The sequence below is a fragment of the Crocodylus porosus genome, unplaced genomic scaffold, assembly GCF_001723895.1.
Source record: "Crocodylus porosus isolate Cpor-Errol unplaced genomic scaffold, CroPor_comp1, whole genome shotgun sequence".
Lineage (NCBI taxonomy): Eukaryota > Metazoa > Chordata > Crocodylia > Crocodylidae > Crocodylus > Crocodylus porosus.
In genome coordinates, this window is record NW_017728947.1 from 75,135,754 (window position 1) to 75,152,764 (window position 17,011).

General features: G+C 49.9%; 1 protein-coding gene across 1 annotated transcript; it reads left to right on the top strand.

Annotated features, from left to right (window-relative positions):
* The first annotated feature begins 6,701 nt into the window (after positions 1 to 6,701).
* VRTN (vertebrae development associated) lies at positions 6,702 to 13,760 on the top strand. The gene is made up of 2 exons (XM_019552341.1): positions 6,702 to 6,748; positions 10,366 to 13,760. The coding sequence occupies exon 2, from the start codon at positions 10,367 to 10,369 to the stop codon at positions 12,401 to 12,403; it is 2,037 nt and encodes a 678-aa protein (XP_019407886.1). The 5' UTR covers positions 6,702 to 6,748; position 10,366; the 3' UTR covers positions 12,404 to 13,760.
* Positions 13,761 to 17,011: the final 3,251 nt, after the last annotated feature.

Consider the following 17,011-nt stretch of genomic DNA (forward strand, 5'->3'; position numbering starts at 1 on the left):
GGTAGAGTTTCATTTTAATCATGGAAAAATGTGGATTTGGGGTTACTTTTCTTAATCCGAAAATTGGAGATTTTCTTTTATCAGAGAAAACCAGGATCCCTGCTGACAACCTCCTCACAGTTTACATCCCAGAGACTCTGGGACGGAAGTTTCAGAACCTGCTTGGCCTAAATCAGTTAAGTCTGATACTACATTCAACCAGGCTTATCTTAAACCAGTTTCAGCCATTTTGAAAGCAGTTTATGCGCACCAAATTTCTGTTCTGTAATAGGTTTCCAATCACTTAAACAGGTTTACATGCTACTTCTGTGGCAGACAGTCCTGGCCTCCAGCCTCAGCCTGTTGCTCAGTAACAGAGCTCAACAGGCTGAGCTCTTTTCAGCTTCCCTCAGAGGTCAATGTTTCCAGCCCCTGGACCACTTTTGCTCCTCTCCTCTACCTCCTAGTTTGCTGGTACTTTTCAGCATCGTGGTGGTTGATTTTCCTTCAGACTTTTATTGGCTGAATTTTTCCAAAGTTGAACCTCACACACTGGTTTCCTGCTCTAGGCTCTTCCTATGTCTCTGCTTTCACTGTGGTTTGCAGCTGCCCTCAGTTTAGCATAATCATCAACTTTCCCAGGCAACAGTCCACTCCCTCTTCCTGGACATTAAAGACTAAGTTAAATATGACTGGGCTAGCCACAGACCCCTGCACCCTCATCTTCCTATCACTTCCAGCTCTATCCATCTATAGTCTCCTCCCTTGCTTGTTCCAAGGGCCTTACGGCTAAGGGCAAGCAAAACTTGAGGGCATCTGAACCCCAAGCCTCTGGGCTTGGGCCTGCAAGTAGGATACTCACCAAAGGTTTTAGAAACATCTGAAGCCCCAGGTGCAGAACCACTTATGGTTCGGGACTCTTGGATTTGGAATTAGTTTTGGCTAATTTGGCCTTGGATACAAATGATATATTTTTTAAAAATCTACATTCTTGGATTGCTGCCTATCTAAGAACAACTCTGACTTTCCTCACAACACTCTCCATGCCTGGATTAACCTTCTTTTCCTGTGGACCAGACATATTTACCTTCCTCTTCCAAATCCCTCCTGGAGCTTTGCCTTCTGCTACCTGTTCCCTCCTTCTGCCCCCGACAAGCCTAACTGCCTGTCCCTGCTCCTGGGCTGTGAATAATTGAGATTGACTAGAAAACTCCCCAAGAAGTCCAGAACTGCAAGGCCCCATGAAATGTGTGAGAGGAAATCACAGTCACTGGATTCATTTCAGTTCTAATGAATTGGCGAAAGAGGTGGGGGGTATGTCATTCACTGGGCCTCCACTTTACTTCCAGGTACAGATACTGGTGACACAGGAAAGGCAAAGGGAAAAGAAGACCTGTCCCCGCCCTTTCCTCTCCAAAGCTGAGAGCCTGCTGGGGCCAAAGTGCTTTTATGTGCATGCAGGAGAGAAGAAAAGTGTTACCAGTTCAAAAGAGAAACCCTTTGATCTTGACTTTGAATCCCTGACAGTTCCCAGCACTCCTCCACCCCTCCCACTGACCACCAGGATCCCATTCAGTCCTGTGGCACAGGGTTGGGATAAGCCTGAGAACTCCCCTCCTCCCTTTAATGACAGGGAACTGATCTGCATTAATTATCCTTAGGGTCTACCATCCCCAGAGCAAGAGACCAGCTACAGAAAGGGCTGAGATGGGACAAACCCAGGATTGAGAGCCAACCAGTCTCTCTTTAAGACTGGGCTGCAGTGTGTCCTGCAGGCAGGGACTCTGAGCAAAGCTGTGGATGGGGGGCAGGATGCGGGGGCAAGTGCTGCAAGCCAGGAGGGCAGGGAGCCCAATAACACAGGTGCTGTGAGCATGGGAGGGGGAAATCAGGGACAGGGATGGGCCCAAACGGGCTTTCTCATCTCTGCTGTCCAAGGGTAGGACTGTCCTGTCTGAAAGTTCCCTAGTGCATTGGCCAGCCTTAGTTTTAAATATTTCAAGCACTGGGACCTCCCTGCTGCCCCCTACCTTCCCCTAAGGGAGACAAATCTGCTGGCTCATCTCCTTGTCAGTAAAATTTTCCTGAAATTCAGCCAACATTTTGTGCTTGCCTTCATTTAATCTCCTTGCCCATCATCAAACCCCTTTGGTCACTGTTATTAGTTGCTCTTCCCTCCTTGATGTCCCATGCTGGTCTGTCCCTCCCTCTAGTCCTCACTTCATGCAGCTAGACATACTCTACTTAATCTTTTCCCATAAGTCAGTCATTACGCCCTAAGCCTTTATCTTGCCCATGTCTAAACTCCTTCCAGTGTGCAGCTATCTCTGGTAACCAAGGAACCGGATCTGAACACAGCAGTCCAGGTACAGGACAACAGACTCCATTCAGATTGACCTGTTCCAATTCCCGAACTGAGCAATTAGCCTGGAGCCAGATCAGTGAATGGCTCTAGGGGTGCTACAAAAAAGACTGGGCAATTATACAACATCCTACAGCCAAATCCCGAAACAAATGACCTCCTCCCTCCCCCCTGCAGCCCTGAACAATGCTGCAGTAAATCAGTGACTGATTTTCCCAGCCCACATGATGTCCACAGTTCCCTCTCTCCAGTCCTGTTGCGAAAGTTGGCTCTGCACTGAAGTGGAGCTGGTGGTGGGTACGTAGAGGAGAAGGGTATCTTCTCACTTGGGGAAGATTGTTGAATGTATTCAGATGATATCCCCTCCCCCTGCCCATTTGCCCCTGTCAGAATCATCACATTCCAGGGACACAGCCAGAGAAAGCCCCACCTTTAACAAGAACCCAGCTCTATGCCCTGAGGACACCCCTCCCCCTGTTTTAAACCAGCAGGGAGAGTCACTATCTCTTTACCACCAGGTTGGAAATGCATCTGTTTCAGACCAGAAAGGCCTGAGTTTCAGTGTGGCCAACAACCCAGTACAAGAAACTGAGCCCAGTTTAGAGTCTTTACCACCTTGGCTCCTGCACTATGGCCTGCTGTGGACCAGTTAAAGCACAACAGGCAGGAAATCAGCGCTAACAACAGCTAAACTACAAGGGACTCCCTCACTTACTACCAAAGGAAAACAGCCTCTGCAGAATCAATTCTGTTATATATCAGCAAACCCCAGAAACAGCAGGCTCATTGATTAACATGCAAGATGCACAGAATCATGGGGCCTGCTGGCTGGGGTTTCCCTGCGTCTCTGTCCTGTGAGTGCAGCTGAACAAATAAAACCGGAGTGGAAAGAGTATGAGAGCCATGTGCAAGGACTTGAGGGTGCTGAAATTCTCTTGGGAGAAAGCAACCCACTTCAGACCTGGCCAGGTTTTTACAGACAGCAGAGCTGACCAGGTTGGCAGGAAGAAGGGTTGCAGTTTATGAACTAATTGGCCTGTTAAGCAGAAGTGGGCTTTACAGCTGCAGTGGGAAAGCAGGTTGGCAGAAATAGGAGAATATACTGGAGTGCTGATATGGCAGGAGTCCTGCTCCTCCTGTTGAAATCTTTTCTGCTATCCCTCTGGAAGTTTCTCCTGAGTAAGGACAGGGTATTAAGTGAGCTGGAAGGAAGATGCAGGAGAAAACAAGAGTGGAAAACAAGGGCTTTTGGGTGAGTGCCTTCACCCAAAGGGTGCACCCAAAAGGGGAAGATTCATTTTGTGTTACTCAGAGATTTCAGGCCTCACAGTAAGGAAGTGAGGTGGGCCAATCTAACCCCACTCGTGGAAAGGGTGGGTGTGGCATACTTCTCAAACATCTCACGTTTTAAGATCCTTCACTCAATTTTAGTTCAAAGTTACTTAGAGTGCACCCCATGTTGTTATCCCTCCACATTATTCAACTCAGAAATACAGCATGAAACTGATGTGGCACAGAGGTGGTTATATAATGGGGAGGAATCCCACAGTATTTTTCATTTTCCTGCACTAACAATCATCAAATCATTATGCATCCCTCCCTTTGGGTCTCTATCACCATCGCATTTCATCCTTGGGCTTTGGCAGGTTGAAAGGAATGGGGCAGCGTCTGGGCCAGTGGAGCCCCAGAGAGGAGGCAGATTAGGGACTAAATCAATCCAAACCTAGAGTGAAGAGATGGATAGTGACAACTGGAAATCACACAGTGTCTAAATCAGAAGCTGAAACGAAATAAATGTAGATAATAGAAATATTGAATCCTGGTTGAGGGTTGCCTGACCCCAGGATCCATCTTCCCTATTACTGATAGCTGTGACGTAGGCAGTGGTGAACACTGGGCTTCCATCCCCAGACTGATCTGCTAGAATTGTCGCTCTTCTACCACCCAAATCAATCCACTGTCCACTGGGAAAACTCATCAGCATACTTTAGAGCCTTTCTGAGTGGGCCGTCTCTCTGGAGGATGAAATGTTTAAAATCTAAGCACATATTCAAACTTCCCTCAGCTGTTCCAGCCAAGCAGCTTAGACATTGGCTGCACATAGAACCAACCCAACAGCAAACAGTGCAGAAGGCTGCTAGTGAATCAACATCCTACTAAATTGACATACCATTCATTCCAGTGTTGCTCCTTTCAGACAAATTCTGATACTGCATGAGACAGATGTGGGAAGGCAGTGTGAAAGAGCCACAGAAAGTAAGAGGCCTTCAGGAAGGGCAGCAGAAGGCCTCACCTAGGCTCTAATTCAGAGGATGGGAAAGTCTTTGTGGGAGGCTGAAGCTTAGGTAAAGACAGAGGGAACAGGTTTGGGATGTCAGGGTTCCAGGAAAGTAATAGAGACCAGGGAAAGTAATAGAGACCACAGGGTTTTCTGGGCATGACTCAGGCTTCAGAGTGTCCTTGGGACAACTTTTACTGTAAAGCCTGGGAGATAAAGGAAAAAAGGACCTAGGGTCATCTTGTGTACAGAGCTTCATGGAAGGCCTGAAGAATGAAATATGTCTGCTATACTGGGAAGGGTCTGAGGAGGAGGATGCTAGGGCCAAGAAACTAAATTATAGGGACGGGACTAAAATAGGGAAGAACTTGGTGGGGAGGAAGGAGAAGGGGGGGCAGGATGTGAAAAAAATGAAAAGAAGGAGAATATACTGGGGGTGGGGAGGGAGTCAACGAACAGCACTGGAAACTAGGCTGGTACCAGGAGCGGGTGGGTGGGGGGATCAGTCCTGAACATAAAGAGGCTCTCAAGAATGAGAATGGGTAGAGAATTTAACCCAGGTAGGGTGGCCATTATGGAGGACAGTCCAGTCGTCCTCTGTACTCTATTGATACTAAACCGGATGCCTTTACGTCCTCTATTTTTCTCTTGAAAGCAAGAGAAAAACAGAGGACATAAAGGCATTGAGTTTCGTATCAATAGAGGACAGAGTAGCAGAAAACCAGAATGTCCTCTGTGATGGCCACCCTAGGTAGGGATGAGGGTGCCGCCTTCCAAGTCCCGCCTGGCTGTAGGAGTAGAGTTTGGTGGTTACGGACAGGACCACTAAGCATATATCCATGGAATATCTGTTGTGAGAGTGTGTGGCCAAGACAGGGGTCTGGCATGCTAGAGACCTGGGTTTTAGTTCCTTCTTTGACAGAAGTTATCTTAGTCTCATAACATGGAGCAAGGATGGTTACTTGTGAGGAGGGGAACATGCCATCTTGCTCATAACAAGGACTGTGAACATAAAAACTGGCCTTTACTGGGTCAGGTCATAGGTCCAACTTGCCCAGAGCCTCTGTCACAGGGACTCCCACTGACACGTGAGAAGTCCTGTGCCGCAGTGGCACAGGGTGGATGCTGAAAGGGAGAGCCAACCAGGAGTATACAGAAATTTAAACAACATGGTTGAAGGTCATGTGACTTGAGTTGCAACCCTCCTAGCAGCGAGCTCTAGCCACTTTCCCCGCTGGTACAGGCTACTCTGCATCTTCCCACAATAGCAAAGGGGGGAGCAAGTGGGAGACCAGCCTGGGAATGAGTGGGAGCAACTACAGGCAAGCATTGGTTGGAGAAAGGCAGTAGCTGGCAGGTCGTATATCAAGCACATCTAAGCACAGCCCATAAGAAATAAACAATCCATGCTTTATTTTGGTCTTGAGTTGATTAAACAATGAGGTAAAACCCAATCCAGGGCTAGTGCCTGCTCAAGAAGCTCCCGCCCTTTGCTTGGGTTTCTGGAGTAATTGTGGAAGCAGCAGGAGGGTGTTTCAGAAACTGGAGGGGTGGAGGTGGGTGGGAAGCCACGGGGCACCCAAACCAATCAGTCTGTATCCAAGCCCTTCTCCCCAGTGTCCGCGTCCCCCTCGTGGCTCCCAGCTTGGAGCAGAACTTTTCTCATGGGCTTTTCCATTCGGGTTTGGAAACTCCGTTCTCCTTCCTCTGCTCAGGTTCTGGAAGGTGTTGAGAGCTCTTAGCAGCAAAGGTGCTGGCCCTTTAAGAAGTCCTGCTGGCCTGAGTGTCTTGAGACAATAGCCATTATCACTTTAGCTTTGGAAGTGACCCCTGAATCTGCACTCCTTTCATCTGGGATGCAAGAGCACTTGAGGATGGACTATTTCCTGGTGGGGGAGGGGAGGAGCTGAGACCCCTTCACACAAGCCACTCACTCCAGATGGTTCACTCCAGATCTGAAACCAGTTCCAGTCTGAATGTGGCACACAGCTGGGAAAGTGGAGCCTGCTGTGCTTCCTGCTGCAGGATTTAAATGTCCAGGAAACTGCCTTGCAGGGCGAGCAAGGCAGACTGCAGCCGCAGCCCAGGAGTAGCTGGTGTGAGCTCCAGGGCTCTGCCCAACAAGCGAGGTGAGTCCAGGGGGAGTCGCCTCCACACATTTCCATCTGCTTTCACGAGGGGAATCTTAATTCCAAGCCTGGAAACGCACGTGTGAGCTGAGCTGCTGCAGGAGGCTCCAGGCTTGGGGCGCGGGAAGCTGTGCAAGCACCTCTGGCCCGGCACAGCTGCAGGGTGGGTCCAGGGGGCTGCAGCTGCTAGCAGTGAAGTGCCTGCCTCACCCAATCCCCCTCCTTGAGCCCCTTCCCTTGAGAGGACCCCCCAGCCCTGGAAGGGGAGCCTACAAGCTGTGTGTGGACAGGACCTGCTCCCTTCCCCTAGGATGGTGCCTTCCAAGCCACCTGGGGAGGGAGGGGGATGAGCCTTTTGTGTTGCCTTTCCATGTGGACTTTGCTCCGGGACACACTGATCCAGGAAAATGCCTTTTCTTTAAAGGATAATAAACCCAGCTCCCCCCCTGCCCTGCCACAAGTTTCTCCTCCTTTACCCACCCCTCCCCCCAGTGCCTTCTTGTCCCTTTGAAAGGCTTGTGCCTCTGAGGAGAAAGAATAGGCCTGGACTCTGTCTGCGTCGTCCTCTGAAACTCCTCTTGCAGCAGAGAAGTCCTGTGGGATTGCCTCCAGGGCCGGGGGAGGCAGTGGGAGCACAGGCCTGGTCCCAGAGCTGTGCAGGCACTCTGCAAAATGCAGGGCAGGAATGGGGAACCTCCCTGCTAAGCCCCGGGTCCAGTTCAGCTTTATGCGGTGAAAGGCAGCTGGGGTACAGAACCTTCCCTCTCTGCTCCCAGGCTGCCCCCCAGGATGTAGGAGGCATGCACGGGCTCGGGGAGGGTTGGAACATCCTGCTGACCCTGGAGAGGTTGCACCAACTAGGGGGAGCTGAAGCCAACCTCTAAGCCTTTTGCTCTTTCATGTGCAAAGTTCCTCCCAGCCATGGGTCCAGTTACTGTCCTCTTCTCCTGAGGCTGTTGCGTGGAGTTCACTCCAGGCTCACAGCTCCATGCACTTCTGCTGCAGCTCTTGGTTCCCCCATAGGCAGCCCAGGTCCCAGCCCCTGGACTGCAAATACAGCTTCAAACAGTTAACCTGCTGCTTAATATGCTAAGGACTATTCTCTCCCCTTAATTGAGTTTAGCCTATTTCTAAGGGCAGCCTCTTTGTCTAGTATTAGACTTGAGTCAGCTTCACAGGGTTGCTGCTGAAGGGGCTTGCAGCAGTAGAGGTGTTCGTGGACCCAAGACGAATGGGGGAGCTTGTACTTCTTGGAGATGTTGTGTAGGCTACCTGCACACTTGGAGTTTGTCTGCTCTGGAAACATTTACCTCTCTTCCCATAGAGCTTAAGCAGCTGACTTCTCCATTCCCTCCAGACAAGGTGTAAGTCTGGCATAATTCAGGACTAACAGATTCCATTACCAAGCTAAACGTTCTAGTGCAATTGTGTTTGGGATGCAGTGCAATCGTCTTTGGTCATATCTTTATGACTAACTTGGTCCAGCCGGTGTAGATGCATCTATTCCAATATGGAGGTGCATGAAGGTACGGTACACTAGGCAGGCAAGATTCTTTGGGTAGATGTGATTTATCTTTTTATTAGACCAACTGACTAGCTGGAAAAACGTTCTTTGCGAGCTTTTGGGCACAGTCTTCTTCAGGCATAGGGAGTCTTTGTTGATCTGAGATTCCAAGGAATGAAAGAAGCTAAAAGTGTGACAGGATGTCAGTGTGAATGTAAATAAGTGGAAATTAGGAAAACAAAAGATAGAAAAGGGAAGGGGGGCAGGTATAATATAACTATATTATAAAGGTATAGGGGAAAAAAGGTAAAAGCATAACTTATTTTGCTTCCCAGACTGAGATAAATTCTACTGGTGTGCGTAGCTGCTGGGGCTCATCCAGGGCTTTAACTAACAAAAATGGCAAAACTTTCTAGTTTGCAAAAAGTGAAAGCCTAGTCCTTACTTAGGTTAAGGGTGCTCAACCCCTAGCCTATGAGCCAGAAATGGTCCTTAGAGCTATGTCATCCCACCCATGGGGCTCCCCAGGGGCCTGGAAATTTGGCTGAGGTAGCAATTCATATGAACACCAATCCCCCCCACTGTCAAATTTCTAAGCTGCATGCAGTAGGATCAAGCCCATGGATTGGATCCAGCCAGTGGGCTGACCTGACACTGCCCTTCTGCCCATGTGGCCAAAAGATTGGGAACCACTGAGCTAGAGCCACTTTTTTTCTTTAAAATGAAATGTTGGATTCCAGTGATGTTGCACAAGGCTGGAGAGTTGAGGTGCATACTTGTGGGGCCTGTGCTTTAATCTAGGCCTGGGAAGAGTAGCAAAAATACCCCTATTCCCTCTCAGCCCCAGTATCCAGGAGGCTTTGGGAAAGGATGGAGCAACAGGTCTCTGTGCATTACATCAGCAGGAAGGAGTTGCTTGCTCCCATCTGAGAGTGACCCTAACAGTGTTCTTGCCTGGGGACTGGAGGCCTCTGCACTGGCAGTATTCATTGGAAGGACCCTTATGCCAGAGCCAGAGAGTGAAGATGACTTGTGCCCTAGATTTTTTTTTTTAAATATTGCCTCTCCCATCCCACCCCTTTTGCCTCTGGCAAGTGCTTCTGCACTTAGTGGTGAGTGACACCTGGTGGCTGAATGGGAAACAATAACAGTGATCCTTCTCATTGCACTAGCACAGGGGTTCTCAAATTTGCCATACCGCCTGCGACCCTGAGTGCTGGGTGGCGGGGGATGGGGAGCTTGCATGTGGCCACCACTGTGCACTGCTGCTGCTTCCCTGTGGCCCCATTTTAAGTTGCTCATGACCCTGGGGATCGTGACTCTCAGTTTGAGAACCTCTGCACTAGCAAGTTTCAGGCCTCCCAAGCTGAGTTCACATGACAAGCCCAGCTGCAGAAGGTTTTGCATTCCCATGGCTGGGCAGAGAAAGCTGGACTTTCCCTCTGAACTAGCAGACTGAGCTCACTGAGAACAGGTGCTGTGTCCCCTCCATGCTTTGGACAGACTTGTGCACAGGGCTGGGCTGCAGCAAGCCCGTTCCAATGGGGAAGGACCTTGCCTAGGTCGCTTTTCTCTGGGTCATTAGCTCTCTTGCCTCTGACTGGTGCCAGATTTTGTTAAATGATGATAAAATTAACATGCTTTGGCATTCCTGTTCCTTGCAGCCATCGTTAAATGGTATGTGAGGGACTGAATATGATGCCAGGCCCAGAGCAGGTGAACAGTGGCACAGGCTTCCCCTACTGAAGTCCATGCACATCAGCGCTGCCCTGCAGCAGCTCCTACTATTCCAGTCTTGCCTCCCATTCCAAAGCTGTGCTCTTCTTTACCTCCCCTCAAAGCATCTGGCTTTGCCTTAGATACAGCTCACTGGAGACCATCGATGCCATTTTGCACAATGGTCAGAAGATGTCGCCTGTGAGCAACGCAAGAGCCATCCTTCACTTGTGCTACTCTTTGCTGGGCACCCAGGATTCCTCCTTTGGATGTGCCTGTAGTAGAGCAGTGGGTCTCCCCCAAGGCTGGCTGTCCTTTGGGAGCCGGGTGGGTGTTACAGGCCTAGTCTGTGCTGGAGATCTGGAGCTTGCTTTGTTTGAACCCTTGTGTTTTGCAGGATGATCCAGCGGCACCAGCTGGTGCAGTCGGTGCTGCAGGAGCTGCAGGAGGCCACTGAATGCTTTGGCCTGGAGGGTCTAACCAGTGCTGTGCTAGAGGCAGAGAGAACCCTGTCCTCCTTCTCTCTACCCAGCTACCATGGGAGGCAGCTCCAGGAAGAGCTAGAAGTTGACCGAGTAGCTAGAAGCCTCTATCCAGAGGATGCTCCCAGCAACATGCTGCCTCTGGTTTGCAAGGGTGAGGGGAACCGCCTGTTTGAGGCTGCCAGTGTGCTCTTGTGGGGGAACCCCAGCCTGAGCCTGGAGCTGCAGGTGCGCACAGTCGTGGAGATGTTACTCCATAAGCAATACTACCTGAATGGCATGATTGACTCCAAGGTGATGCTACAGGCTGCCCGCTACTCGCTCTGCACAGAGGAGTCCCCAGAGATGACCAGCCTGCCCATGGCCATCCTTGAGGCCATCTTTGATGCAGACATCAAGGCCACTTGTTTTCCTGGCACCTTTGCCAACATGTGGCATGTGTATGCCTTGGCTTCAGTGCTGCAGTGTAACATCTACTCCATTTACCCCATGAGCAACCTGAAGATCCGGCCATACTTCAATCGCCTCATCCGGCCTAGGAAGTGTGGCCCACAGACGTCTACGCTCCACATCATGTGGTCAGGACAGCAGCTCTCCAAGCAGGTCTTCAAAGCCCAGTACTTTGTGGCTGTAGTAGGCCTGGAGGAGCTGGAACCCACAAGCCCCTCTCCAGAGCCTCCAATCCAGCCAGTGAAGACTCTGGAGCTGCTGAACAGTGACCCCCAGCTGACCTACTCTAACTTGCGTGACCGATACAGCATTACCAAAAGCACCTTTTACCGATGGAAGCGCCAGTCTCGGGAACACCGGCAGAAAGCAGCCACCCGATTTGCTGCCAAACACTTCCTGCAGTCGTGTTTCCAAGAGGGCAATGTAATTCCCTTGCAGCACTTCCGACAAATGTTCCCAGAAATCTCCCGCTCCACTTACTATGCCTGGAAGCATGAGATGCAGACCTTGGCCAATGGCGACACCTCTGCTTCTGCTGAAGCCACGGTGTCATGGGAGCCTCCTGGAGATGGTCTAAAAAAGGCCCACATGGACATGAATGATGTAGCAAATGTGGAGGGTGGCCTAAGGCCGAAGAGCCCTCCCATAGATCCCAACCAAGCAGGGATTTTCATGCAAGGAGCTAAGTCATACCTGGAGAAATGCATTTCCATGAACACTCTGGTGCCCTACAGGTGCTTCAAGCGCAGCTTCCCTGGCATCTCCAGGTCCACTTACTACAACTGGCGGAGAAAAGCCATTAAGGAGAATCCTAACTTTAAGCCCTCCCAGTCTCCCTCTGTCAGTCAGAAGCCCCTCGTGAAAACAAAGCCACATCAGCCAGTCAAGCTGGAAAGTCTGTCTGGCAGGAAGAGACTGAATGGACACCACCCAGAGCCCAGGAGCCTCCTCCAGCTGAAGACCTCTCTCTACAACTGGAAAAAGCAACTTCGAGACATGGCCAAGAGGTATGTCCAGCAACGGCGGCTGCCTTTTGGCAGGTTCCGGCTGCGCTACCCCAGCCTCTCCTCCACAGCCTACTGGTTCTGGAAGAGAAGTGGCTGGCAGCTGAACAAGCATCACTTGCCCTGGACCAGCTCATCCCAGCAACTGAGCCAGGTCATCTCTGAAGGGCCTGGAAAAGCAGAGCCTAGGATTAAGCCACAATTCAAAATGGAAACAGGTGTGAAGCGTGTAGAGAAGCCAGCATCTGTCACCCCCTATAATGCCACTATCTCAGGCTACACCATGTCGGAGAGAGCAAACAGCCGCATGTTTGTGATGGATGTGATTGCCACTGCCCAGTTCAAAGCTCAGGCCAAACTGTTCCTGCAGCAGCGCTTTGAGTCGAAGACCTTCCCCACCTACAAAGAGTTCAGTGCCCGTTTCCCCCTCACAGCACGTTCCACCTACTACATGTGGAAGCGTGCCTTGCATGATGGACTGACACTGGTGGATGCCTAAGGGCTGTCTTCCTACCAGGCTAGCCCAGGGCTCCCTGCTGGCTTCTGCTCTTGGCTCTGTAGCTGGGACAGTGGGGTCACTGAGCCATTAGCCAGCTCAACCTATTTCATGTTTACTTTTTATTATTAATTAATCTTGTTTTATGTTGGTTTTTTTTTTCCTTTCTCACTTTTGTTTCAGTCTGGTCTCAGGATGTGTGGGCCATGCCTGTAAAATCTCACTCCCTGCAGATAGCAAGAGTGAAACAGGGTCTCTGGGTTTGTTTGTTTTTTCTTTTTTTGTGTTTGGTTTTGTTTCGGCTGCTAAAAATGTCTCCCAGAAGAAAGAAGGAGAATGGAATTCGTTTTCTCCTGATGCTATGGGGGAGAGGGAAGTACACTTGAAAAGGCCCCATGTTCCTTAAAGTGTCACTCATGAGTAAGTGCTCCTCGTACATGGACTGGCCATGGGGTTATAGCTGCAGAGTTCCTTTCTAAACATTATATGCAGGATTTAGGGTCTTACCTGTTACTAGCCCCTGTAAAACCAGAAATCTGTCTTCCTGATGACCAGATCCCTTTGGACAGGAGCAGAGGTACACTGCACCAGGTACAGAGGTACCCAGCTGTCTCTGTCACTGAGTGCAAGCAGAATACCTTTGACCAGACTACAAAAGGGTGATGTGGATGCCATCTCAGACACCATGCACTGAAAGGAAGAGCATGAGCAAATCTCAGGAAGGACTAACAGCAGCCTGCCTTCCTGCCCTGGTATTATGTCGTCTTGGTTCAGGAGGGATGGACTTTAGCTTGAGGGGCAATAGTGACCTGAGCTGGAGGGGTCGGGGGAGCACTATATTTTGTGGTTTTTAGGTCAGTGAGTTCTTGTTTCTGGTTTTGCTGATCTGTTACTGTCCTTCTTGTAGTTGTGGAAGATGAGGCTTCCTAGTGCTCCTTACTTGGAGCAGGGATCTGTTCATATTTCAGTAATCTCGAAGGATTGCAGCTATGTAGATAGGGGCGTAGTGGACTTGTGCTATCCAAGCCTGTCTCTCTCAGGCTTTGCAGACAAGTGACATCCCTGAATTGTCTTCTCTTAACTACATGCTCTCTCCCAGTGGATGCATACCTTTTTGTATTCTTCACGAGTACCACTTTTGCAAGGAAGGCTAGCCAGATGTCCCAACTGCTGCAGTGGGGTGGAGAGACAGTACCCTTGGCCTAAATGGGAAGGGTGAACTCTACTTCCAGCATATCTTGCTCTGTGAATGTGGGAAATGTCTCCATATGGCTGAGCTGCAGAGCCATGGCTATAGTGAAGGTGAATGTGCATGTGTGACTTATAGGAACCTAAAGCAATAAAGGCCCATCAATTCCCATGCCTGTCTGGTGTCTGTGTCTCTCCCTATTTTCTTAACCATCCTCTACTGGCCAATTTATTTACCTCAGTAATATTCATTATTTTCATGTTTTGTTTTAAAGCAGATCTGATGCCAGTGCAGTCTTCTGAACTGCAAAGTTCTGTTTCACCAGGGTCCAGTGCAGGGGCATAGCTAGCAGCATTTGTGCCATGGGCAAACCTTGTAGGAGACAGAGGGGCGGGGGGGGAGGTGGTTTGGGAGGCTGCTGCTGAGCTCTAGAGGGGAGGAGGTGCCAGGAGCTAAGGGTGTGTGGTTGGGCAGGAATCTTACCTGTTGCTGCAATGGTGTCTGCCCTGCCCTGTTGCTGCTACAGCAGCAGTGTAGGTCTCTGCCCATGTCTGCATGAGGCGATGCTATTCTGGTGCCCTGATTGCCTACCCCTAGTCCAGTGGAGAAAGCAGTGGACTAATGCTCCTCCTCTGCTCCCCCATACAAACTCTGCTGCTGTATACCTCGCTGTCTCTTGAGTTTGTGCTATCATCTCTAGGAGGAACATAGCACTTTGTGCTCCTTTGCTTTTTTTTCCTGAGCACTGGCAAGGAGGGAGGCAGTTGTCAAGGCAGCTCTATGGTTTCTGAATATTTGTGTACCAAGAAATCTACCGATTCCCATTGCCTCACTTAGGTGAATGGTTGTTGGATACCTAACAAGAGGCAGAATCAAAGATCACAGTGATCTGTTTTTGTCCCAGTATGAAGTAGTGTTGCCTCCCAGACCACAGAGACAAAGAATAAAAATTGCACGTCACTACTGGGTTGCACCAGATTCAAAGTTGGTGACCCAAGAAGCGGTCAGGTCTGCATTCAGATCAATGATAACTTTTCTACAGGCTGAATTAGAAGCTGGATCAGACCCTGGCAACTGCATGGCAAGGCAGTCCCAATTCTCTTACAGCACTAGAAATGGGAGCTGGGATTTGCTTTGGTACCTGGTAGAAAGGAGGCTTCCCACCCATTTTAGGGCAGATCCTCGCCAGTGCAGGCTACCTGAGGTCTGTGGATCTACTATGCTGCACTGATTCACAGGTGCAAAGGTACTGGCACTTACACTACACTTGTACCCAGAGGCCTCTCTCATGCTCAGGGTCTTGTTCACTGAGTATTGCATAAACAAAGGTGAAGAGATGGCTCTTGCACCATAGAGTTTATAGCCCAGAACATGCACATCATCAGAACAAGCAGCTCTCAAGTGTGTGGGTGCACTTTGCAAAGGGTTGGGTGAGGGCAATCTGTTTTTCTTTCTTTTTTCCCCTTTAAAAAATCCAGTAAAAGGCTGGAAATGTGATGATGAACCTGTTGGTTTCTTGTTTCTGGAGGGAACTGATGAAATCTGATGGGGTCCAGCAGGTGGCACTCTGATCCAGTGAGCCTGTGGATGTCCTGTAATTGAATGTTGAAGCAGCCAGCTCCCTGCTAGGTGGTCCCAACATACAGGACAATCCTTTCCCCACACTGGTGTCTGCCTATAAGGGGCAAACGGAAAAGCCTGCAGACTTCCTCCCCTGGGAATCCTCATCACTGGAACACTGCCCACATCACCTTGCTTTGCTCTGTCACTGGGTCTTTCGTACAGGGAACTTCATGGGTCAGTGGCTGTAGGTCCAAAGAGCCTGAGGCTGGGCAGATTGTCCCAATCCCTGCTAGGACCTAGCTCTTGAGTGGCTGCCTCTGATGGGGCCAATAGGCTGTTTCTAATGGGACCGCAGTGGGATACCAGCCTGGCCTTAAAGGAAGGGAGAATGAGGAGGTGCACATCCTTCTCCCCATCCTGTGCTAAAAATAGAGCGCCTTTTTTTTTTGCCTGTAGGGAAGCATTCCCATTCAGCTCCACTTCTCTTTGGTGCTGTAGTGATAGGAAATAAGGGGGCACAGAGCCCGAAGTGAGTGGCCCTGCTAGTATTGGTTACACTATAGCCCTAGCCCTACAGCTCTTGAGACCCTAGATCAGCTCAGACAGTCCTGTCTGGGGGAAAGGGCATATGTCTGCTCTTTCTCTCCAGAGCCTTTGTAGAGTACACAGTGGCCGTGGTTAGGGCCTGTGGTACACTGTCCCCCTTTACTTGTTTTCACACCTTTCCTGTCTCTCCTGGCAGGTCCCACCCTCTTCTGCTCCCAGTGGCCTCCTAGTAGCAAAGGCAGTTCTAGCTTGTTCCTGCTCCTGTCACTTTAAGGAAAACCTGTAGGAAAATCTGCACTTGTACAGATCAGGCAGTGCCAGAGCAAGGGGGATTTGAGCAAGGCAACTGCCCCAGGCACTGAAGCAAGGTTGGGGCACACAGGGACAGGGGGAGAGCAGCTTTCACTGCTGCATGCACTCCCGGGCAAGCATGGGCCAGGGGTGTGTGTGCACAGGGCGAGGGTGGGCTGCCACTGTGGGCTTTGCTCCGGGCACCAAACTTCCTTGCCACAGCACTGAGATCAGGTAGAGAGGAGGCCATGTGAAAGGAGTGGGGGTGTTGTTTTCAAATCCAAGGGACTTATCTCTACTGCTTGCCCTGTCTTTGCTAGCAACCCCCCACCTCAGTGCCTTTCTTTCCTTGGAGAATGAGAGAAGGCCAAGGCAGCCTCTCTGCATCAGTCAGTCTGATATTGATGAGATTACCACAACTGAGGAAAATTCAGGCTTTAATGGTAGCAATGCAACAGAACAGAGATCTCTGCTGCCTTGATGGGGAACTTAGCTGAATCATACAGCTTACTCAGAAAATGTTACCAAAAAAAAAAGGCAGTATTGGTAGCTCCCATCACACCTGCAGCTCACTGTCTGAGGCTTACCCAGTCCTGCCTTCCTCTACCTTTTATGCCAGTGTTTCTCAACCTTTTAAGTAGCAAGTACCCCCTAACTTCTGAAAATTTTAATAAGTACCCCAACACTCAATTTTTCAGGGGATTTTATATTTACAGACTAATGTGTGCTATAGGTTGGAAGAAGGGCTGTGTATGACAGATGTCTGATTTGGTATGGGTAGGGTTGCCACCTTTTACACCAGGGATGCACAACTCAAGTATGTACCTGGGCTAGAGGTGATGTTGGCTGAAGGAGAGCTGAACCCAGTGCCATGCAAAGCATGGCACAGTAAATTATTACTGGGGAATTTAATTTTTTTAATTGCACCAAGTTTTTTGCCATCATTTTGAGAGGAGGAAGGGGCGAGAGAGAGGAAAAGAGGGCATGGGACAGAGCGTTGGGGTACCCATGTACCCCCAGGG